General features: G+C 47.2%; 1 protein-coding gene across 2 annotated transcripts in view; it reads left to right on the forward strand.

The window, feature by feature from the left end:
- Positions 1-25,651, forward strand: part of FHOD1 (formin homology 2 domain containing 1) — a 1,641,100-nt gene that overhangs the window by 75,663 nt on the left and 1,539,786 nt on the right. For both annotated transcript variants that reach the window (XR_013603775.1, XM_078670473.1), the window contains exon 2: positions 6,495-6,601. Coding sequence is in view for 1 of the 2 variants with exons in the window: in XM_078670473.1 (XP_078526599.1) it covers positions 6,495-6,601 (107 nt within the window). In the remaining variant the exon portion in view is untranslated. The remainder of the gene's footprint in view (positions 1-6,494; positions 6,602-25,651) is intronic.

Genomic DNA, 25,651 nt, shown 5'->3' on the forward strand with positions numbered 1-25,651 from the left:
AAACGTTGCCGGAGCCTCAGGGGGACTAGCCATGAAGGCCTGCCTAATGCGGTCAATAGCATCCCCATCCACACCCGCCTCGTGGGAGCGTTTAGGTGGTGGAGGGCTAAGAGGGTCCTAGGCAGAGGTAGATGGAACCTGGGGAACAGGAGGGGCAATTTGCTGTGAAATCATGGTAAAGGCTTGCTCTATCTGGCGTGAAAGCCTATCCTCGAGAGGGGAGATAGCCTGGTCAACAGCTTTGTAAATAGAGGTATCTACCGCCTCATAGTAAGCATCACCCCATGGCATGTCAGCGAGGGGGTCTTCCTCCTCCTGATAGTCATCCTCATAGTATTCCATACTGACACCTTGACAAGCGTTGTACAATAAATCAAAGTGGTTCAACACTGGCCCCGCAAGCTGAGGCTTTAACAGGCTGGGTGGCAGCCTAAATAATTTTATGCGTGCGGATAACCGCAGAGCTATTTAGGGGTTCAAGCCCAGGGACATCGCTGGCCAAATAAATTAATCAACCCTTTCACAGGGTAAACCGGTCTGGGTAGTGTCCCTCACCAGTGCCCTCTACAAATTACAAGACCTTTACAGGCGTAGAAGCTTCAGCTTAGGATACAGGCTCTGCCTTCAACAGGAGGTTGTGGACTAAGGCATAGAGCGTGGGCACAGGAAAAACAAGCATTTACAATGCAACGGTTTCGCCTTTGGAGAAGTTAGAGCTATTGGCATTGTAAATGAAAAAATTTGTATTTATGTGTTGGTTTTGAAAACAGATAAATAAATGCCATTGTCATTTACATTGCCAATAGCTTAATCTCTCGCAAATGTGAGAACTATTGTACCCTACGGACGAGCTCAGCAGACAGCAATTACTACCACCCACACACACACCCAGAGCCAGCCACACCCCGCCAGAGCCAGCCACACCCCGCCAGAGCCAGCCACACCCCGCCAGAGCCAGCCACACCCCGCCAGAGCCAGCCACACCCCGCCAGAGCCAGCCACACCCCGCCAGAGCCAGCCACACACACCCAGAGCCAGCCACACCCAGAGCCACACACACACACACACCCAGAGCCCCCCACACACACACAACCAGAGCAGTCACATACACACACCCACTGGAGCAGTCACACACACACACACTGGAGCAGTCACACACACACACACTGGAGCAGTCACACACACACACACACACACACACACACACTGGAGCAGTCACATACACACACACACTGGAGCAGTCACATACACACACACACACACTCTGGAGCAGTCACATACACACACACACCCTGGAGCAGTCACACACACACACCCCCAGGAGCAGTCACACACACACTCTGGAGCAGTCACATGCACGCACACACTGGAGCAGTCACACACGCACACACTCGGGATCAGTCACATACACACACATACCATTTACTAGCCAGCATAAACCTTAGAATTGTAATGATAATGGAGTGCCAGCAACGCCTGCGACCTAGGATGCCACTAGAGCAGCGCTAGGGTTGGAGGTGGGGCGGACTTTCCACCTTTAATATGCTTTGAAAGCTTACACAATTGAACATAATGACAAATGAGTTGAATGCACCATTTTCTCCCAAATTGTCTTGGGCGGAGAATCCCTAAATGCCCCCCTTTGTAGTAGGGTGGCTTACTAGGAGCTGGTTTGAAAATTTGCCAAGGGTGGTTTGGGTTCCCAGTTCGGCCCCGAGGCTGGGAGAGGTACAGGCGAGGTGATTAACTCAAAGGCTTATCATTCGCTCCGTTGACAGGTCATGAGTGCTTGGCCTCGCCTAAAACACTGCAGGATTGAACCACACTACAAGCGTTCCAAATCCCAGCAATAGACCGAGAACACAATATTCCAACGCTGCACAGGTGTGCATAGCCAGCAATAGTCTACTTACCACTCTATACCAAAACACATTTTAAACACCGAGCAGCATCATGCCCTCACCAATGTAACAAAACAGAATGGGCAAACAGCTGCCACAGCACATTCACGCCGTCCGCCACCGTAACACAAATACAACGACAGACAACCCCATCATCCAACAAGACACCATAACCATACAGTTGGTTAAGTGTTAACTAAATAGAATGAACTGCATCCTCTCATGAATCTACAAAATAAACCTTTAAAACAAAGTCATACCACACCCAGAAGAGCACAGCACCACAAGGCCCAAAGTGAACAGCAACCATAAAAATCTGTGCACTCCAGCCTAAAAGGAAAATCTGTGCACTCCAGCGTTAGAAAAAGGACAAGTTCTTGAGTAAAAACCTAATACCACAAGCATAACACTAAAGTTATGAGACCATTGTACTCGTCTATTGCATTCAAATATTACATTATCGCCGACTAAATTGAACATAAAATCGTCAGCTGCACTTTTCACACGGACAGCGGGATGGGGGCGGGCAGGCACACGGACAGCGGGAGGGGGGGCGGGAACGGGGACACGAACAGCGGGGGGGGGAAGGAACGGGAAGACGGACAGCGGGAGGGGGGTGCGGGAAAATCTCTTGCTCACGGTCTTGTGTGAAACATCACGAGCTGGGTAGAGCCAGCCACACGTCTAACCCTTTCTCCAAGACCCAGGCCCCCAGAACACCCCTGTTGTGGCGAAGCCTGCTGTGCATTTACGTCACTTTTACCCACTGGACTAATAAAAAATAGAGCTAACCTGGAGAACCGACCTAGGACTTCCATTCTATTCTCGCGTAAACACTCCGCCTGCGTGTGATTGGCTGTCAGCTGTGCTGTACAATATTCAGTGATGGCTAAGAGTCAGTGCACGTGCATCAGACTGACTGCACAGCTTGGAATCAGCATTATGAAGGTTTTGAAGTCATGCTGTCTGCATCGCAAGCACGATCTTGGAGAAGTTCCGATTTAAATCTACGAGTTTTAGAAAGTGCGGTCGCACACCTGCGCCCAGCACAAAGGAACGCCTACAAGATACAGCCCCAGGTGCGACCAAGCTCTGCGCCTGTAGACTACAGGTGAACGCACAATGTGCACCTCAAAATGCAAGTCACACAACCTGAGCTCGCAACATTTTCCTGGAAAGTCATTCTGTTTTCAAACGAAGGGACGCCTTTTAAATAATCCTGTTAAATGGAATCACTTAAAACGTGGTGTCGAGCATGCACATGTTCATGATATGGCCCCTGCAGATCTGAGCTGTAGTGTAGGGCGTGCAGTACACTGCAGTTATGGGGCCCTAAGGTAAAGAGTAGCGCTGGCAGTGCTCATATCTGGGATGAGGCGCTTGCTTTTCCTCATCAGACTGATCCAGAAAAGGAGCACCTGTACTCCGAAGTGCACAACGTGTATGCTCTTGTAACCCCGATGTCCACAGCGTGTGCGCACCTGTATTGGTGCACGGTGTATATGCTCAGGTGACTCTGAGGTGCACAGCGTGTGCGCACCTGTATTCCGAGGTGCACGGCGTATATGCACAGCTAACTCTGAGGTGCGGAGCGTGTATACCTCTAACTCTGAGGTCTGCCGTGTGTGCAGTGCACAGCCCGTGTGCCCTTGTTACTCAGGGGTGCAGAACGCGTGTGCACTTGTTACTCAGGGGTGCCTAGCGTGTGCGCTTGTAACTCTGGGTGGAGAGCGGGTATGTATGCACCTGTAACTCTGTGGTGCACGGCGTGTGTGCAGTGCAGAGCGCGTGTGCCCTTGTAACTCTGGGGCGCAGAGCGCATGTGCACACCTTACTCCAGGGTGCAGAGCAGGTGTGCACACGTTACACCAGTGTGCAGGGCGGGTGTGCACACCTTACTCCAGTGAGCAGAGCGCGTGTGCACACCTTACTCCAGGGTGCAGAGCAGGTGTGCACAGGTTACACCAGGGTGCAGAGCAGGTGTGCGGCGTGCGCCTGCAGCTCTCGAGTCTCCACCTTGCACTCTGCCGTCTGCTGGGTTCACCTCTGAGAGCGATACCTTCCCGAAAGTTCGGGCCTTCGGGGACACACCAGCCTGGCCTTCAGCACAACAGCCCCTCTCTTAAGAGCCCAAATCCCCGAAAAAAAGAAGAAACAAGCAACGGAGAGTGAAAGGGGAGGGGGGGCGGAACGGACACACGGGGAGGGGGGCGGAACGGACAGCGGGAGGAGGCGGGAACGGGGCACAGGACAGCGAGGGGGGGCGGGGAACAGCACACGGTCAGCGGGAGGGGGGGCGGGAAGGCAAGGAAAAGGAAAAACAAGCACTCACCCACCTGGACTTCCTCCAACGTCGGTCGGCCGCAGAATGAGTGCAACATGGCGCCGAAAAAAACAAAAACAACTCCGCCCACCGCCGCATGACTCCACAGAGGGAACGCCCAGGGAAAAAATCGAGGGAACGCCCACGAATCTGGTCCGTGAATGACGGACAGATCTCTGTTCCAATGGCTAGCCTCCATTTATGGAGCTAGCCAATGGAACAGAGGGCAACAGAGGGCGTATTCAAGTGTCCTTACTGTGAAGACTACAGATTTCTCTGGAGGCGGAGCTAAGAGCTCCGCACTCCAGCGAAACCTAAAAACGGCCATTCAACTGCTCACAACTGCCGTTCTACACCCCTCGAGGCGTCTCCCTCTGACCCGGTTCCTATTTGCTCAGGCGCAACGTTTGAAAACTCCTCAAGAGAGATCAAACGGCGCCGCGCTGCTCTGCCTGACGCGCCCTCTGGAGGCCAGGAACCACAACCAGCGAGAAGCCGCGTAGGGACAGGAGACCGTGCCCTCGGCTTAAATATCCACAGTGCAGCCCACACGCTGGGAGATAAACTGCAAGGAACGCTTGCCAAAAATGAAAACACACACGCGCTGCCGATCAAAGCGCACAAAGCCGCAGAGTAACACAACACCAAATATGCGGCATGAAGCAGCGCCCGACCTAGGAAAAAACGTAACCAGCATCCATAGCATTAAGGGCATTTAGAAACACAGCGCAAAGCCGCACTCATCGTTGAACAACATCATTAGCATAATCAAGCACTCGTAACTACGGCGCGAAGCAGCGCCCGTCAAACATCATTAGCATAAGACAGAAAACTGAAGAGTACTTCACTTGCTGCGTAGCACCGAAGAAAGAGGGCCTCCTGAGCCCTGATTGGACATTGGATCTATATGCTTTGATTGGTTGTTACCATGTGTTTTTGCTTGACTACATGTTCCCTTTGTTTCATGGGAAATGTAGTCTTCTTGTATCTTCGCTGCTGTTCAATAAAATGAAGCAAGAAGGCGTAATCCTCGCCTCCAGTCCTGACATAGAATTACGCAGTGGAGCACTCATGGATTATATCTACTCAGTCATCTTGGCTGGTCACGTCCCCTCTTTCCTTCTTTTACAAAACGTTAGAAGGTGAATTATGCTAACCCGTCGTTGTACCATTGCAACAAGGATTTTTTTTTTGCACAATTGTACGTATGTTCCGATTCCAATTTATATTAATCAGTTGTTTATATTGAATCATTTTCACATTAACTAAAGAATTCACTGCATGCAGTATCTTGATGAGGCGAGCTAGAGCTGCCGACTTTGGAGCTGGAGGACAGCGTTCGAGCCTTGGCTCAGCATCCTGTGATTCTGGGAAAATCACTTGAACTCCCCGTGCCTACCAAAAATGAATGTGTCTTTGTGTAACGTAACTGGTGCTCATGTAAAACGCTCCAATACCTTTGAGTCGAGTTTGTGCTGTATAAATCTGCAAAAAAAAACAATTTTACCCCATTTCTATGCAACAACTAAAGTTGAGCTATAGGTTTCTTTTTAAGCCCCTAGAATTCAGCTTTATAGGCTTTGTTTGAAGTAAAACTTTGAAGCAAATTACTTCTTCAAAGGCTTGGTCGTGCAGATGCACTATTGCAAAAGTGTTTCCGCACTCCAGGAAGAACAGCATTTTGGCTGATTAAACATTTCACGGGTATACATTTTTTTTAGTTTTTGGCAACTTTGACAATAATTTGGAGACGCCTTAAGGCTGCTTTGTCATTTAGGTCATCTTATAGAAGCACTGGCCCTATCAGGTGGCCAAGGGAATAGCAGTATTGTTCTATTGAACATTAAGAGGCTAGTCTAGATCTGGTTAAAGTATATCCTTAACCCCATCCGCGCTAAGCGTTTTCCCGCTGTGCGCTAAAGATTCGCAAATACCGCGTTACATGACGAGCTCAGCTCGTCATGAGCGTACGACAGGCGTACCTCATGACGAGCTGAGCTCGTCATGAGCGTGGAAGGGGTTAACGACACTACAGCAGCGTGATCACCAATAGAACGGCTGCTTTGAGGTCAGAGAATGGTGACATTTAAGTGATTTTCGAATGGTCAGCTAGTTTAAGCAAGCAAATACTTTTTCTGAGGCTTAAAACCTTTTATCTGCCACCAAAGTCTGCTTCAAAACCCTTAACGTCAATGGGAGACTCTGCAGTTGGTCACTATACTGCAGTACTATGGCTTGTTTTTTAACTCTGTATTCTTTGCTGATTTCAGCTGGAAGACTGCACCGTGCAGCTGGCAAGCAACAGCAGCTACCTGGACATAGACCTCTCCCTCGATGAGCAGCGAGAAGAGCTCGAAACCTTCTTCAATGATCTCAGGTATCTACAGTTTAAAATGAAAACCATGTTTTTAACAATTACCTTTAATTATTACTTGAGAAAAGGCTTCAGCCTTATGCAAAATCCACTTGCAGGCCAGCCTTGGGCTGGTGGAAAAAACTGAAATAAATGAGTTAAGTTTTGACTCCAACTGGTTACCTTAATTTAACTTTGACAAATGCATCTTAGCCGCTGACACGTGGTTGGATCAGTGAAGCAATAACTTGACAATTATTTGAGGCCCAAATTTTTGTACTGGGGGAGAGTGTTTGACATTGTTCAGCATTCTGTCCATCAGTTGTTTTTTTTAAACTTGAATATCTTAAGGCACTGATACATATGGCTGACCAGGCTGACTGCTGGTAATTTTGACTCACTTGACTGGCAGCAGGGGTTTTATTAGACTGGTGACCTACTTGACTGACTAGAACTATAATACACAACTGGTTATTTTGCTGACATGCATGAGTGAACTGCTGACAGCATGTCTGATTGGACTAGTGATGTTGTAGTAGGTAATTGGGCCAGTGATGAGCAGGTTTGTGATCTATGTGGCTGATTAAAGCATTTGTATCGTTATGGTAAGAAATCATTGACTAATTGTCACTTGCACCTTATATGACTTAGAAATAAGCTCAAGATTGCATATGGTTTGCTGGGCTAGTTATGCTTCTGATTACGTCATTAATACTGTTAAATATTGGCTTAAGGAAGAGGGGATGCCCTGATCTAAGCCGGAAGGGTAGAGAGGTTCTTCCTCTTTCTGGAAGAAGTACCGGAGGGATAGGCCCCCCCCCTTCACTAATACTGGCAAACAAATATGTATCCCACCTTGTATATGGCAAAAGTTGGGCACTACTCTCATTGCCTGATAAATAGTGCCTAACTTTTCCTAGTTGCAAGGTGGGATACTTATTTGTTTGCCTGCATCATTAATAACACCTAAATAGACAATAGTGTCACCCAGGGGGGTAGCTTCAGGGGGAGTGTTTAGGGTGTGCCCTCCCCGCCACAATAAATTCATTTGTGGCTTGATAGTTTGGTCTTAGGGCCCTGAGTCAAGCTTCCAATCCCTTTGTTGACGCCCTTCGGGGCTAAGTTGCGCGTTATAAAACTTGCCTCATTCATTTGTTGTTGTCCTTGTTTGACTAAAAGCTTTTCTTTGCTGACCTGCTGGGAGAACAGTCCCGGTTTTGCTTTTCTGTTTCCGGCCGCTGCGCCACACCACAGCACGCCTCGCGGCCCCCGCTACGCGGGAGCCGCTCGCAGGCGGAAGACACTGGTTGGGACATTGCCACCGGGTCCCTGAACGTGCATTGGAGCACCAACGCAGCCACATCGAGAGCGGATCCTTGCACCAAGGTTAGAGGCGGGACTGCGAGGACCAGCGTGCTGAGCGGCGCTCATTGGCCGCAGCTGGTCCTCTTCCCGCCCCCTCCACCTGATAAAACCATCGAGGAGTGCAAGTTCCCTGGGTTTCTTTGCTGACCTGCTGGGAGAACAGTCCCGGTTTTGCTTTTCTGTTTCCGGCCGCTGCGCCACACCACACCACGCCTCGCGGCCCCCGCTACGCGGGAGCCGCTCGCAGGCGGAAGACACTGGTTGGGACATTGCCACCGGGTCCCTGAACGTGCATTGGAGCACCAACGCGGCCACATCGAGAGCGGATCCTTGCACCAAGGTTAGAGGCGGGACTGCGAGGACCAGCGTGCTGAGCGGCGCTCATCGGCCGCAGCTGGTCCTCTTCCCGCCCCCTCCACCTGATAAAACCATCGAGGAGTGCAAGTTCCCTGGGTTTCTTTGCTGACCTGCTGGGAGAACAGTCCCGGTTTTGCTTTTCTGTTTCCGGCCGCTGCGCCACACCACACCACGCCTCGCGGCCCCCGCTACGCGGGAGCCGCTCGCAGGCGAAAGACACTGGTTGGGACATTGCCACCGGGTCCCTGAACGTGCATTGGAGCACCAACGCGGCCACATCGAGAGCGGATCCTTGCACCAAGGTTAGAGGCGGGACTGCGAGGACCAGCGTGCTGAGCGGCGCTCATCGGCCGCAGCTGGTCCTCTTCCCGCCCCCTCCACCTGATAAAACCATCGAGGAGTGCAAGTTCCCTGGGTTTCTTTGCTGACCTGCTGGGAGAACAGTCCCGGTTTTGCTTTTCTGTTTCCGGCCGCTGCGCCACACCACACCACGCCTCGCGGCCCCCGCTATGCGGGAGCCGCTCGCAGGCGAAAGACACTGGTTGGGACATTGCCACCGGGTCCCTGAACGTGCATTGGAGCACCAACGCGGCCACATCGAGAGCGGATCCTTGCACCAAGGTTAGAGGCGGGACTGCGAGGACCAGCGTGCTGAGCGGCGCTCATTGGCCGCAGCTGGTCCTCTTCCCGCCCCCTCCACCTGATAAAACCATCGAGGAGTGCAAGTTCCCTGGGTTTCTTTGCTGACCTGCTGGGAGAACAGTCCCGGTTTTGCTTTTCTGTTTCCGGCCGCTGCGCCACACCACACCACGCCTCGCGGCCCCCGCTACGCGGGAGCCGCTCGCAGGCGGAAGACACTGGTTAGGACATTGCCACCGGGTCCCTGAACGTGCATTGGAGCACCAACGCGGCCACATCGAGAGCGGATCCTTGCACCAAGGTTAGAGGCGGGACTGCGAGGACCAGCGTGCTGAGCGGCGCTCATCGGCCGCAGCTGGTCCTCTTCCCGCCCCCTCCACCTGCCCTTCCCCTTGATAAACTGAGTCAGGAACGCGCACGCGGGACGCGCGCGGGGCCAAGGCTGGGGCGAAGACTGGGCAAAGACAGGGCCGTTTTAGGCCGTTATAGACCGATTAAGACCGGACCGGGCCATTCCTCTTGGTTCTACATGTGAGTCAACCAGTTGCGTTTTTGTGTTAACTGTAAACCACTTATAATTTAAATAATGTCTGTCCGTGAAACCAGGAGCAAGTCTACCAAATCCTCTAAAAAGGCTACAGGTACCCTGGACGATTTTATTACAAGGACAAGCCTTTCAATTGATAATGAGATCACTAAACTCCAGCACAGAGTATCCTTGGAATTAGAGTCTGCAAGGAGGCTCTCTATCGAACTAGCACTAAGGAAAAAATCCTCCCTAGGTAGCATTGCCTCCTCAAAAACTCCTGAGCGCACTACTGGCCCTACACCAATTATCACATTGGTCGAGGTTCATTCTACTGCTGAGGAAACAACCACCCCTTTTAATCAAGACCTTGCTCCCCTGGGTCCCTCTGTCAGTGTTGTTTCTGAAAGTCTTCCATCTTCGGATCCACAGATAGGGAATATCGAGGGAATTAAAAATGGTGAGAAGTCAAAGGTATCGGTGGAAATAGACCCGAATAAAAGTCAGGTGCCTGTTAAGATATCACCAAAAAATAAGAGAAAGAGGAAACACACATCTGCCCATGCTAGAAAAAAGGCGAAGGTAGCCGTTAGTCAAAATATTATAGGGGTTGCCCCGCAAACATCTAATGTAACGATTGTCAATAATATGTCTGACCAAGCGCCCCCAAATGTCCAAAGCATCATTGATAGCACAGATGATCAAAACTCGGTCATGATGGCTGACCATTTTGACAACGAGGGCCAGAGAAATTCCTCAAATATGGTAGAACAGGAAGGGGGAAGGGAAGGGTTTTTAAAACTGGTATGGGAGACGCTTAAGAAATTACTCAGGCCATTAGAAGTCAGGTTAACTGGCATTGAGAACCAGTTGCTTGAGGTGGAAAAAAGTGTTATTACACTATCCAGCTTAAGTCTTAATTGCACTGATGTACCTATAGTGCCTATTCAAGCACCAGCCAATGCTCCTGTGATACCTTTGAACAAAATTCCAACTAGTATACAGCACAACAAAGAGGGAATAGCAAAAAGCACAAATATAAAATCGATAATAAAAACACCAGCCATATTAAATCCAATACCCTTGACTTCGTCATCTGCAAATATCTTCAACAAATCTTTGCAGAAGGATCATGTTCAAAATAAAACGCCTCAACTGCCTAATGTTGCTGCTACCCATTCTCCTATTCCCAATACCCCCGTTCCACAGAAATCCACATCTAATCCACCTACCAATCCTCATACTAACCTTTCCAGTACTAAACCCTTGACTGATAGACCTTTTGTCAATGTTTCTAACAAGCTAAACTACCAATCTGGCCATTCTTTTAACAACTTTAAAGGAGGGTATATAGATTTGCCACCTGACGCAAGCCCATTTGTGATTGTTCTCACAGGGGTACCTGAATTAGAAAACCAATATGAGGAGAATTTTCAATCCTTAAAAAACAAAGTGATCTATTGGTTAAACTCGAACAAACCCATTCCGGGCCATATGAAAAGTAAAATCCTCATGGTTCGTAGGGTGCCGTGGGTAGGTCCCATGGCCAAATAAATTATGGGTGACTGTATAGTCATTTCTTTTGAGGAACCCCATAGTGCTGAACAGATTTGTAAATGGAAATCATATGGTGATACACCACCCATTGAAGCTAGGCCTTTATCGTTTTTTTACCCTCCACCTAGGCCTATACAACATGGGCATAATTGGAACAACGTTAAACAGTATCACGGTTATGTACCCAACTTGGCTAGACAGGCAGAACGATATATGTGGTCTGGTATTCCTACCTTTAACAGGTATAGTTGTTTAGATGCTGTCGATTGACTTGGGACTATGCCTGATTGTATTCCCAGGTTATATGACACTTACTGTACACTGTGTAATAAGTTCGACCACCACCAGAATAAGGAAAGGTTCTTAGCAGCTGATAAGGTATGTCACGATCTGGATGTGAGTTGTTTAGATGGGGGAACCATCGGTATTTTAAGGGATGTGGTTACTAAGACAGATAATCAAAGTGCCGATATACAGCTAGGTAGTGTGCATCTTCAGCCGGTACTTATGCCGGCTTTTGATGTCCAAACCTGTCACAGTAATAGATTAACCTCACGTTTGCTCATTTTGTCCTGGAATATTGCTGGTGTAGACAAAAATCTTAAGGATCCTGAATGGGCTGACTATGTTGATACTAGTGACCTTTGCTTACTGCAAGAAACATGGGCTGTAGATGTTCCGCATAGAGTCGGATACAAAACCTATGGCACTAAGGCAGTCCAGTCTGATAGGGGGAGACCGTCAGGGGGGTTGATTATATGGCTTAAAATCACCTTGGTTATGAGGGTTGAAATTATAGATACAGGAACTCCCGATATCCTGGCCTTAAAAATTGTACCCCCAAACGGAAATGAATGTTACATCGTCAACGTTTACAATAGACCACTTGCTCATTCCAAGGTCTCACCAACTCTGGAAACATTGGATCTCTTTCTGAATAAGGTGGTTGGTGATACTCCGGTAATTCTGGGAGGCGACCTAAACTGCAATTTCGAACCGGTTTTTGGTATTAATGATGTTTTTGAGGACGAGGATCAGGCGTACAAAATCCCCCAGCTTGAAATCTCAAATTCTGTTAAGTGCTCCACTTTGGCCGTTCAATTGCTAAGGCTAACTGCAGACCATGGTCTTAGAGCATGCAATGGCCGCCTCCCTTCGGATTTGTCAAAACATCCAACTTTTGCGAAATCCAATAGTAATTTGGATTTCATACTTGTTTCCCTTAGCCTTTGGCATTATTTGATTGATTTGAAAGTGGCAAGTAGGGAGGAAAGTGATCACTACCCTTTAGAACTTTACATTGATGTGCAAATGTTTAGTGACATTACTGTCAACCTAGCTATTCCATCATCTGAGACTACCAATGTCAAAATATGTGAGGATGTACACGTAAATAATAACAGGCGTGCAGTAAAATGGCCCCATATTTTGTCTGATGGTAAGGCCCTAGCATCAGTGTACTCTCTCTTTGGGGAAATGTTCGGACCTATGGCTGGTCAATCTTTTTTACCTGTCCACTTCGATCACTTTATTGAACTGCACAATGTTTTTTTCTGCGAATTAAAAACCTGCTTGTCAAAAATGCCAAGGAAAAAGCAACAAAACATAAGAGTGGGGAGCCATGGAAAATTATGGTATGATCATACATGCAGGCTGGCCAAGAGAAATCTCCTCCTTGCTATCAAAAGCAAACCAAAGGAAGGAGTCAAACTTGCAAGGGAGGTATATAAGTGTGCCCTAAAAACATCGAAAAAATTATTGGAAGAGTCGATCTGGTCAGAGATGCTAGTTGCTGCAAAGACTAATGATAATGTTGCCTTTTGGAGGCTGGTGGCAAACGAGGGGCATGCAGGCAGAGTTGTAAAAGACACGTTCTTGGATGAAATGACATGGGTGACCCACTTCACATCCCTTTATAAACAATATGACGGTGATGATAACAAGATACCATGGTTCCCTCCTCCTATTGAACCCCTTGACTTCACACTGGAGGAAACAATAAGGGCGATTAATGAACTAAAAAACTGCAAAGCACCTGGCCCTGATAAAATCCCGGGGGATCTATACAAACACGACATCGAAGTATGGGCTCCCTATGTAAATCGTTTGTTTAATGTTTTGTCTACAAATTGTTGCTTTCCAGATAGTTGGCGTGCAGCGGAAGTTGTGTTAATTTTCAAAAAGGGGAATAGATTGGTACCTTCAAACTATAGACCAATTAGTCTAATGGACATCTTGCAGAAACTCTATTCCAAACACCTACTTTTTCGGATTAATGATTGGCTGGAGGATGCAAAAATAATCTCCAAATTCCAAGCTGGCTTTAGGAGCAAGACTAGCACCATTGATCAAATATTCAGATTCTGTTGTTTGATCTGGAAGTACGTGCATATCAGGAAAGGTCATTTGTATGTGGCTTTCGTAGATCTGAGAGCCACATTTGACCTCGTCCCTCGCAACTTGCTCTGGAGGACCTTAAGTGAGGCAGGCTTGCCAGGGTGTCTTTTGGCCCAAATAGTAGAGTTACATGCTGGAAATTATGCAAACATTAGGTGGGGTCCAAATGGCGAACTGACGCGTAACATCCCCATTGAACGTGGGGTTCGTCAAGGGTGTGTCTTGGCCCCTACCTTGTTTTCTTTGTTTATTAATGATGTTCCCAATTACTTGAATGGTTGTACTAATGATTCCCCACAGCTTAACGGAGAGAGGGTGCCTGCGCTGCTCTTTACAGATGATACCATTCTAATATCCCAGACCAAGAAAGGACTCCAGGCACTCTTAAACTCCTTTAACTGTTATTGCATGACCAAGGGTCTGGAAATAAATACCGATAAAACGAAGTGTATGGCATTAAACCCTAGCAAACCGGACAGAGGGTTTTTGACTTTGAATGGCCAGAAATTAGGAACAGTGGAAAACTTTTCCTATTTGGGCGTTACACTTGATTCCAAACTAAGTTGGAAGGCCCAAATTGAGAAAAGTAAGGTATCATATGCCCACAATGTCAAACCAATTATATGTAGACTAAACGCTAGCACAAGCAAGAGTGTAACCCCTGTTTTAGAGCTTTTTAAATTTAAAATCCAATCTGCTGTGTTGTACGGAGCAGAGATTTGGGGACCGTGGGCCAGAGATAGCTTTCAGGGTTTGGATAATAAATTCATGAGAGCTATTGTAAGGGTCCCGAATAGTACACCCTTAATACCCCTCCAGCTTGATTTGAATTTTAAAAGAACAGATTATTTTGCCATTATAAGACCGTTAATGTTTTGGGTTAGGTTGTGGTCCACTCCAGAACTGCTCGAATACAGAAATGGCCTTCAAGAATTGCTGATCCTTGATTCTTTTAACTCTATTCAGTGGCTTGTGCATATTAAAAAACGGTTCACGCTTCTGGGCCTGTACTCAATGTGGGAGAATCCTGACAATTTACCGGCCTTTTCCAAATCTATATTAAAGCGAGCCTTTTGGTCTTACATGAGTGAAAGGCTCAAAAATGAAAGCAGAGTTGGTTCTCTAATCCAAGATTTTTTATCCTTTAAAGATGAACCTCTCTTTGAATCCTTCTTGGATGAAATAGAGCCACCTATTGCAAAGTCCCTCTATCTGAAGTTTAGATATGGGATCCTTATGTTGAGTTATAATACAGAACGTTGGTCACAGAAAAGATTGGGAGGCCCGAATGTCAAAAGCGGGTGTTGTTCTATGCGTTTAAACCCCTGTAAGGAGAATGAGGTCCACATGTTGTTTATATGCAGTGCCTACCTGAAGGCTCGAAAGAAATGGCTAAAACCCATGTGCACTCTCCTAGGAACCAGATCCTGCTCTACAGCATATAGGATCATGAAAAGCAATACAACTCAGTTTATTGTATTTAGCATAAGCAGGTTCCTTTACTCTGTGTATATTACTCGCAGGAAACTAGGTCAGATACTCTGAGTAGAATTTTTGTATATGCAGACAAAAATTTGTTGCCAAAATGATATGTGCTTTAAAATGAGGAGATGAAATGTAACCTTTGTACTACATTTTTAAACTTACTGTTTTAAAATGCTATTGTATGCTATTATAATTGTTTGTTTTTATATATGTGTCTTTTATGGCCAAACTGGTCGAAATAAAGAAATAATAATAATAATAAAAGCTTTTAACTTGTTATTTTTTTTAAGGAACTTGAACAGAGGGCTACCTAATGCAATTAAGTACTGTTCCTCATGGGAACAGTGTATCCCAAACCTTGGTCATCCCTCCATCCTCCGTCATACGCTTCTTCTTTTTTTTTTTTTTTTTTTTTGGTGTAAGACATTTATTCTGCAATAAAGAGACAGAAAATTTACACTGCGTCACGCCAACAACCCGGAGGCAGGCCGCAATCAGGTATACAGGGCACAAGAGTCAGAAAAATAGGTCGGGGGCCAGGGCCCGGCCGGGTTTAGCACTCCCAGAGATATACACAATACAGTATAAAAATGAATGTGAGCAGTGCAACTTCAGCGCTTAAGTGGTCTTACTTTTCTCCCAGTGTTGTAGACACGCAGATGAATTAGTAAGTAACTGAGCCGCCTCGTAACGAGCAGCGGTCAGCAACCTGCTGCAGCGGCAGGTGGAAAGGATACGTCAAACAGCACTGTTTTCACTCAACGTATCCCACTAACAAACAGAAAACGAAAACAGCAAACTACGGTGCTAGTACATAAAGACAACTACCCAACATATCATCCATCCATGGGGCTGCGCGGACCTATGCCGGATCACCATGAGCACAAGGCAGGCCATGGTGAGAGTGGGGGTGCGGAGACTTCCACACTGTGACGTGGAGGCGGAGGGGGCGGGGGAAGGGGGAGGGGGGGAGGGGGAGGATGCTGAGTGGGGTCATCTGCCCAATTCTGAGGCCGAAGTAGGGTCAGCGGGGGCAAGGCCAGTGGCATACGCAGGAACTGCGGGGCAGCAGGCTCGGGGCGCGTGTCAGTGCAGGGCAGGTCCATACTAGCGCAGGTTCTCCGAGCAGCAATCACTCAACCTCATAATGAACACATTCAGCCCATATCATCCGAAACACCCGCATCAGGTGACCCCCCCCGATTTGTCTGAGCCCTCCCGCTCTCTAGTCCATTGTATGAACGGGTCCCAGATATCAGTAGGTCTGGAAGCGGTGGGCATTGTCTCCCAATAGTGCGTCAGTTGAGCGTGGCCATATGTCACATCCCTAATCCACCCCGCGAATGAGGGAAGAGCCCTCCTGCCCCAATGCAGTGCGATCTGTCTCTTGGCATAGAGAAGGAGGAGTGCATGCAGTTTTCTGTCGCAGGGTTCAGTATCCTTAACATAGCCCAACAATCCCAGGAGCGGTGTCGGTGTATCATTTCTATGTGTGATTTGATTAATGGCTGTAAAGACCTCCGACCAGTATGCGTCCAGTTTAGGGCAGCTCCATGCTACGTGGAGAAAGGACGCATCTTCCCCTCCACATTTCCAGCAGGAGGCATCCGCGCGGATGCCCATGCGGTGTAACAGTGACGGCGTGCGATAATATCGGTGCAGAAACTTGAAATGAATGAGCCGCAGCCGATAGTTCGGAGACAATGCCGTGAGTTGCTTACAGCAGTATACCCATGCGTCATCTGTTAAAGGGTCTGCCAGGTCTGCATCCCAAGCCCGCTTGGCCGTGGCCACTGTCAGCGGGGCCTGCTCCTGCATGCAGTTATACAGTCTCGATACTAGCTTTTTGGGGGAGGGCCGGGAAAGCAAATTTTGAAGGGCGTCCAGAGTGCATGGCTCCTCCGGGAATTGGGGCCCCATCTTTTTGCAGGATTCCCTAAGAGAATGGTATAACAATGCGTCCGCAAAAGATTCAGGTCGTATATCATCGCTCGCGCTCATCTCGACAAATGTACCGCCAGGATATATATCAGCAAAGGTGTGCAGTCTCTTCCCTCTAATCATGAGAACGTCGCCTCTGGCGGTCAAGCAAGGCAGCATCGGGTTTCCCCGTAGGGGGATGGCCGGTGCGTAAAGCAAGGAGAGTCTCGCTCTTTTCTGAAGTTCACGCCAGGCCCATCGAATCATCTCTACAGTATCTACCTCCCTCGATGGGCATGTAACCTTCCCGTATAGCGCCACACGTAGCGGCAATGGGGCCACCACAGCCAGTTCCACCGCCACATGCGGCTGGTAGGGAGTAGGGAAGGCCCAGAAGTGCAGAAATTGCGCCTGTGCACAGAGGGAGTAAAGCTTTAAATCTGGAGCCCCGAGGCCCCCCTGACGGAGCGGTAGTGTGAGCAGGTCCCAGGACACTCTCGCCTGACCTCCAGCCCACACCAATTTCAACAACAGCGAGCGGACCCGAGCGTGAAAGTGTGCTGTCATCGGCAGCGGAACGTTCACGAACAAGTACAAGAATTTGGGGAGAACCACCATTTTCGCTAAGGCTATCCTTGCAACCAGAGACAGTGGCAGTTTGTTCCAAACCTCAACTTTCCCTTCCAGCCAGTCCACTGCCCTTCCGAAATTGAGCGACCACAGCTCCTGCACATCACGACTGACCCAAACTCCCAAATATTTATCCGTCATACGCTTCTTAGTTGGTAAATTTGAGATTCAACCGTCCACTGCCCTCCCCAATCTCACAGGTTAAACTATGCCCCTGGTGTCACCAGGCTGGTGGCACTCAGCATGCGCAACTGAATGGCTATTTACATTCCCGAATAATGGGATCACTGACTGCAAATTACTGAATTAAAAGTTGATCAAAGCCATTATTCCGTATTTATGTCAAGTAAAGATTTTGTACAAGGAAAAAGTAATGTTATTTGACATGGAAAGAGCATTGTCATGTTGTGGGAGGGCAGTCATGTGATGCTGACAAAGAGGATTTGTGGAGTGGACAATTGGTGCGGCACTCCATAAGGGGGATATATTAGTGGGACAATGTGTAGTACTTTACCTAGTGTACAGTTGAGAAAAAGGGTATTTAAAACTGGTACAGTGGCATGGAAGTCTGTGATTGGCGAACTTGGTGGGGTGGGCTGAGGAAACACAGGGCTTTTAGATTTAGGAAAATTGCTACTCCTCCAAGAACCTTGAGATTGTGCTATGACTGAAGTTGAGCAAGGACAATATGTCGCACAATTGGGACAGTGGGATGGGCAGACGGTTAACCTTTGTTTCGTAAACATTCCATCGAAATTGCATGCAACCACTCCTGAAATAGACTTGCAGCTTCTTCAGCTCCCATTTGGCATCTTAATTCTGGATGGTGACATGAACACTGTGGCCTCAGAAGAACAGGACAGGGCAACAGCTGGTGTGGGTGGGGTGGGGTAAACCGCTTAGGAGGTGAGGGATCAACCAACATCACAACTGGCCTTCCTGGGAGCACTTGGGATTGATTGATATTTGGACGGCACACAATACCCAGAATAAAAGCTATACTTATTACTCTAGACGGTGAACCCATGGCAGCTTTTTGCGCATCAACTGTGTCCCAATGCTGTGTTAGACTTCAGTGGGGCTTGACACCAGCCATGGGGATTTCTGACCACTTGCTCATTTTAGAGGTACTTAAGGCTTGAATATAGTCCAATGGAGGGAGGTGAGAGGGACTGCATGATTTACCTCTGGTACCTTAAGAACAAAGATTCTGACAGGCCTTTGCTTCAGCACTGGCCATTGTCATACTGAAAATGAAGGAACAGGTTGACTTGGCTCTCACGTTATGGGAGTTCCATAAGGCAGTAGTGAGAGGATAGGCGCTGCCTCTGGTGACAGCTGTCAAAATAGAAGTAACAGACAAAAATGGAAGTGCTATAGAGGAAGAATTTGTGAGATACTACAGTACAATGTACTTGCGTACAATCACCAGATCCACTACGGAGAGCCAAGATTTCTTTAAAGATTTACAGTTACCTCTTTTTCCACCGGAGGACTGTCCGGAGCTAGAAGAAAGATAGAACCTGGTTAAATTGCAGCAACAAAAAGAGGCATGCAGTCAGGAAAGGTCATGGGGCACTAATGGATTCCCTGTACAACTCTATAAACATATGGTCACCAAACTCTCTAATCCATGCTTCACATGTACTAGGAGGCATGGCAAACGGGACAGTTCTTACCAGACAAAAATATGGACCATCATAGTGGTTCATACCAAATGAGGGTAAGCCACCTCACGAGTGTGCACCATCTCACGAGTGTGCTTCATACAGGCCGATCTCTTTAGTAAATGTAGAGGTTAAAATGTTAGTCAAAATATTAGCAACTAGGCTTAAAGTTGTAACCACCTTGGCCCACCCAGTTCAGGCGGGATTCATGCCCAACAGAGGAATGAGGCTTAACCTGGGTTCACTTTTCGCGGTGTTGGGATGCTCAAGCAGTATACAGGAACTGGCGCTAGTGATGTCCCTCGTTGCCAAGTTCGACACTCTTGAATGGGATGACACGTGTACAGTCTTGGATAGGCTGGGTTTAGGCCGTCCGTTCCAGAACTGGGTAAGACTCCTGTATAGCCAACTGCTGGCCAGGGTCGGGGTTAATAGAGCGGGATATAGTATCTGTGAGCTAAAGAACCAAACAAGGCAGGACTGCCTCCTATCGCACTTGATATTTGCACAGGATTTTGAACCTGTGGCAGCATGGATTAAGAGAGTCCCATTGGTCAGAAGGCTGCGCTGGGGCTGCTCGTAGGAAGAACGGATGTATTTGTACGCAGACCATGTACTGCTTTATGTAATGGATCCAGAGTGAACTATAAGCAAATGCAGATGCAGCGCAACTTTGGCACCTATGCAGTCTTTATTATTAATTGGGAGCAAGTCTCTAATATACCCTCTGGGGAGTGGACTACTTATACTACCACTCATCTGGGCAATGCTGGTTATGGGAAGGGATTCAAATATCTGGATATATATCTAACCATCATACCAGAGGATTTTCTTGAACAAAATCCACGCTCGCTCTTTGAAAGATTTTGGTGAGCAGATCATCACTGGTGAGCGCTGCTGCTCTCGCTCATTGGTACAGCAGCGATATTCAAAATGTTTCTGACAGATTTCTATATGCGCTCCAAAATATGCCCAATAGAGTACCCCCAGAGTTCTTTAAATAACTTAAGGCAGAGTTGAGACTGCTTCTTTGGGATGGAGGCCCCCTGGTAGTTAAGGCTGTTTCGTTGGGATGTAGCCCTCCTGGATATCCCTGCATAAACTGACGTGCATAGTGTGTAAAATGAGAGAATTGCCTTCCCAGATGTATGAAAATATTATTGGGAGTCCCATCTGGCCTTGATCAATGGCTGGATCTATGCATCATGGACTGAGCCTACTGTGAGGATGGACAGGCACAAAATTGGGAGTTGGGACTACCCTGCAGCATTCTACAGATGGACACACATGGCAATCATGCCCGCACACGCCTAAATGGCAATTTTAATATGAAGGAAGGCCACTGCATTTCTGGGCTGGAAGGGGAAACTTACCACTGCAACACTCAGTGGCAGTCTGTCAACTGTTGGCAGTTTGGGAGGTTTTGCTGAAAGAGACTTGATAGGCATCGCCAAGCTGGGGGGTCTGTGGGAGCATGGACACTTTGCAGGGAATAGTGCAGTAAGTGGGGGACCACCTCTAAAAGAACAGATAGCGGTCAGGGAGAAGAGGAGAAAAAATATCAAAACACAACAATAGTCTCCCTCACAACCTAGAGTATTGTACAATGGAATCAATCCCAATACATACAGTGAGCACCCAAACCAAATTGTTAACCTCTAAACAAAGTATTCCAACAATTATAAAAATATATTCTTTTATTTCACTTCTACAGTTACATAGAGTGGAATAATGTAGATTGGAGTGGCACAGGGTCGAGTTGTGTACAGTGGAGTCACATAGAATGGAGTGCTGTAGACTGAAACAGAGTAGAGTGGATTGGCATAGAGTGGAATATGGTAGAGTGGAGTGGCACAGAGTGGAATGCCTTAGACTGGAGTGGCATAGTGTAGAGTGGTGTAGAGTGAAGTGGCATAGAGGCAAATAGCATAGAGTGCAATGGTGTAGAGAGGAGTGGTGCAGGGTGGTGTGGTGTACAGTGGAGTGGCATGTTTTGTAGTAGGGTCTAGCTTAAACAGACGTTGGAGGAAAGTGTCTAAACTTATGTAGATTACATTGGGTAAGAATATAGAATATGGGGTGAAAAAGGTAACTTTGGTAGTGGCTCTAAATTTCTTAAGTAGTGTTACAGTTATAAGTCTCAACACAAATAGTTATATGCTGGGCTGTGGTATACTGCTGTAACTTCATGGTCTACCACAGTATATGCCAATCGCAAGGCAGTATATCGCCGGCTATTGATGTCTTTCCAAAAGGAAAGTGCAGCCATGTAGTTTTCACTCCACATTGGCTGTGTTCTGTATAAGCACCTTAAATATGGGTAAGTAGGTTTTATAGTTGTTCCTTGCCTATTTTTTCTTCATTAAAAAGATCATAGGTAGGGAAATGTATTTATATATGTTTTTAAAAGTACGGAAACTTGCACATGCCCATAATTACACACATCTGTGATCATACTTGAAATCATTTTTAAATATGTATATGTGTATATATTACCCAGTGGTGTTCCCCACTAGCTAATTATAGATAGGGACACGTATCTATAGGAACAGGATATGGATTTTGGTTTAATAATAACTTTGGTGCTTAATCTTTATGAAACTTTACCCCAAAAACGTTTTATCCATCTCAGCTTCTTCAGGTGATCCATCAAGCAGGGGTGAGAGAAACGGTGATTCCTAAAACATGTTTTTCCCATGCAGTTTTCCATAAAAAAGTTAGTCACAGCTTCAGCCAAAATGCCTAAACAGAATTACCCAAAGTTTACAAGAAAGCGAATCAAATGTATATATTTAACAATGCTATTGATCCACAATGGATCAGTGGATTCCCAAGCTCAACCACGCATTGTGATTGACTAGCTGAACCTGACGGAAAATTGCACCCATCATCTTAGTCCTAAAAACGAAAAAAAAAATACGATTATAGAGGGTTGGGTAAGGGTGCCCTGACCCCTGTTCCTTGTTGGGGAGGGGGGTCCAGAGGGGCCACCTTTGTCAAATTAAAAAAAAAAATCTTTTATTTGAAGTTTTGTGGATCCATGCAATCAATGTGACATGCAGGATGACTCTGTTTAAAATATAATTAAATTCGATGTATTTTTTAACAACGGTTTTAAAAATAAAGCATATTTATTAATTTAACCCCTTGGCTGCTGGGGTCATTCCCCTGCCATGCTGGGGGGAGGGGGGGTGCGCACAGCGCCCACAGTGCTCATGATGAGCTCAGCTCGTCATGAGCCACGGTTCTCGTGTGCTCATGACGAGCTGAGCTCGTCATGACCACACCTGTTTGTGTAGAATGTTCACCCAGCAGGGGAATTTCCCCAGCGTGCGAGCGTTCTAATGGTCATGACGAGCTCAGCTCGTCATGAGCACACGAGAACCGTGGCTCGTCATGAGCACGGGAGAGGTTAATTTAAAATAACTGTTGTAACTCAGTAAATGGTTTCTCCCACCTGCTGTTCCCCCCCCTTCTTTCTTCCCCCCTTGGTTCTGCCTGACCTGTCACCCGAAGGCAGCATTGGAATGTTGGGACACGACCTGCCGTCCAGCTGGGAGCACTAGTGGTTTATGACTGAATAAAGTCTTTCGAACTTCATTAACGTGTAGTGTGTGCTTACTACACTTTTTGGCGACGAAGGAGAAGGAGCTGAGCCAGGGTCAGTGTGGTGCATCCCCCCTGGAGCTGTTGATGCTGGACGGAAGGGAAATTAGCGTAGTTCAACTTACCCATGATGAATAAAATCTACTGCATCACGAGCGGCGTCAGGAGGTGAATTCCAGCGCTGCATCGGGTCATCTCACCACCATCTGACGAACATTGAGGCGGTAACGTCTTGACGAGGTGATCCTCAGCGAAGCCATTTCCACGGTGAGGGCTGCGTGTTTAGCTGTGTGCAGGTGCTGGCTGAGGGAACCTCACCGCCGGGAGGAGAAACAGTGGAGTGCGGTGAGTGATTCAGGACTCGCTTTCACGGAGGTTCGGAGGTGTCGGAAATTGAAGGGAATTGCAGGCCGGGAGCAAGAGAGGAACAGCGGCTGCCGTCTGTGCTGATTAATCAAGCGTGGGTTGTGTGAGCGGTACCAGAGGGGCGCGAGTGAGTTTCCTCTGACTTCGATTCGGCATTTACACGAGTCATGGCCCCTCAGCAGAGGGGCCGTTTTGACTTTGTCTCCACACGACGTTTTGGGGGCACAGCGCAAAGAACTTCGCATCGTAGGTGAACTGTATGGTGTTCGGAGGGGCTCTGACAAGGCACTGACGATTACCACAGGAAGTTCCCGCCCAGAGCGATCGACTGTGGAGGAAACAAAGAGACAGAAAGAGGACTTGCATGGTTTCCTCAGTCACAAGAAGTGAAAGCTCATTGTAATGTCGTTTTGAAGTATTTTCGTTGCTCTGTGTGGGGGGGGGGGTAACCTAATTTATTCAAGTGACACCCCGCTGCATGGGGAATTTTACTATTGGGCAAAAGTAGTGAAGCACTCCACACTATATCCTCTAGTTATAGGATTTTCCTCCTTAGCTGTGCAGAGGATTAGAGGTTTTACTGGTTGATGGCCATGGCAGGTGCAGGAATGAGCCAGCCCCCACCCTTTCTAAATGAGCTGGGGGAGCCGGATATACCCTGGAAAAGATGGGAAGGGATATTCAAGTCCTACCTCATAGCAATTGGGGGTGGTAATTATAACAATGTGAGGAAGCAACATATTTTGTTGCATAATTTGGGCATACATGGGAGAAAAGTGTTTGAAGACATAACGGGTAGGCAAGTAGATGATGAACAAGAAGAGGTAGAAGGGGTAAATGTCTATGAGTATACTTTAATGAAATTGGAAGAACATTTTAAAATAAAACTCAATGTAGTGTTGGAAAGGCACAAATTCTACAAGAGGGCACAGAAGAAAGATGAAAAGGTCACAAATTATGTAGCGGTCCTGAGAGGCCTATCTGCAACGTGTGAATTCGGGGCATTGACTGACTCCATGATAAGAGACCAGATTGTTAGGTGCACGAATGACTCAAGGATACAAGAGGAACTCCTTACAAGGAATCCTGATCTGGAAGAGGCACTGAGCATAGCCAAAGGGTTAGAGCACACTGCTATGTGCATGAAAGAGATGAGAATACACGAGGGAGCTATAAGGGAAAAAAATGAAAGCAAAGGGGCACATGAAGGAGAGACTGTTTGTAAAGTAGGGGAGAAGGCAAAGGTCAATCAGCGCAGTAATCCACAGGGATTATTTTGTTACAAATGTGGTAGCCCAAATCATCTAGCAAACAACTGGAAGTGTCCAGCCAGAGATGTATTGTGTAGGAAATGCAACAAAAGGGGGCATTTTTCCAAGGTGTGTAAGAATTTCAACCCAAAAGTACATATGGTGGAAAATGGTGAAATTGAGGATGGGGGAGAGAAAACTTTCATTTTCCAGGTGGGAGATGAGGAGGAAAATGAGTGTAATGAATATCCCAAGTGTGAAATTACTTTGGATGGAAAAAAATTGATGTTTTTGCAGATTCATGCTCTCCTTACACACTTATAGACAAAAGGGAGTTTGAAGAGAAATTTGCTGGACGAGGGGTGGTGCTAGAGAAAGCTGACATAAATCCGGTGGGGTACTTCAAGGAAAGAATACCACTAGAGGGTATGACAAAAATGAGAATTACTTTTAAAGATAGGCACACAGTAGGGAAAGTGTATGTTACCACGAGAGGTTCAAATCTCCTGGGTTGGAAGCATCAAAAGGAACTAGGAATCAAGCTAGATCCTAATAACAGTGAGCAAGTGCTGTTAGTAGAGCCCCCTAGTATTGCGGAAGATCTTACTCAGGAGTTTAAGGAGGTATTTAGTGAGAGACTGGGTATGCTAAAGAACTATATGCACAGAATAACGCTCAAGGAGGGGGCGGTACCAGTCATACATAAAACGCGTTCCATTCCCCTGCGTATGAAAGAGCCATTGAAAAACGAGTTGGACAAATTGGTCAGCCAAGGGGTAATCAAGGAAATAGAGACTTCTGCTTGGTTGGCTCCGGTCGTTCTCACGACCAAGGATGGAGGAAAGAACATAAGGCTGTGTGTAGACCTGAGAGACTTGAACGCAAACATTCTGATAGACCGGTACCCCCTCCCGAGAATTGGAGAGATGTTGAGCCCGATACAAGGGGCCAAATTTTTTAGTGTGTTGGATTTGTCCTCGGCCTACTATCAGATTGAGCTGCATCCCGAGTCACAGTCTCTGACAGCGTTCAGAACTCCTTTTGGCAACTTCAAATTTCTAAGGATGCCTTTTGGTCTGGCGTCGGCGGCTGCGGCCCTCCAGCGAGTGATGCAGCACATCCTTAGAGAATGCAGAAAAACAATGTGCTTCCAGGATGACATCCTTATCTATGGCTCAAATGAAGAGGAACATAGCGAGAACTTAAAAGGAGTGCTAAAGAGGCTGAAGGAAGTAGGGTTCACCACCAGGTTGAGCAAATGCAAATTGGGGGTGAGCTCAGTGGATTACCTGGGACATACCATTTCCGA

The sequence above is a fragment of the Lissotriton helveticus genome, chromosome 12 (assembly GCF_964261635.1).
Source record: "Lissotriton helveticus chromosome 12, aLisHel1.1, whole genome shotgun sequence".
Lineage (NCBI taxonomy): Eukaryota > Metazoa > Chordata > Amphibia > Caudata > Salamandridae > Lissotriton > Lissotriton helveticus.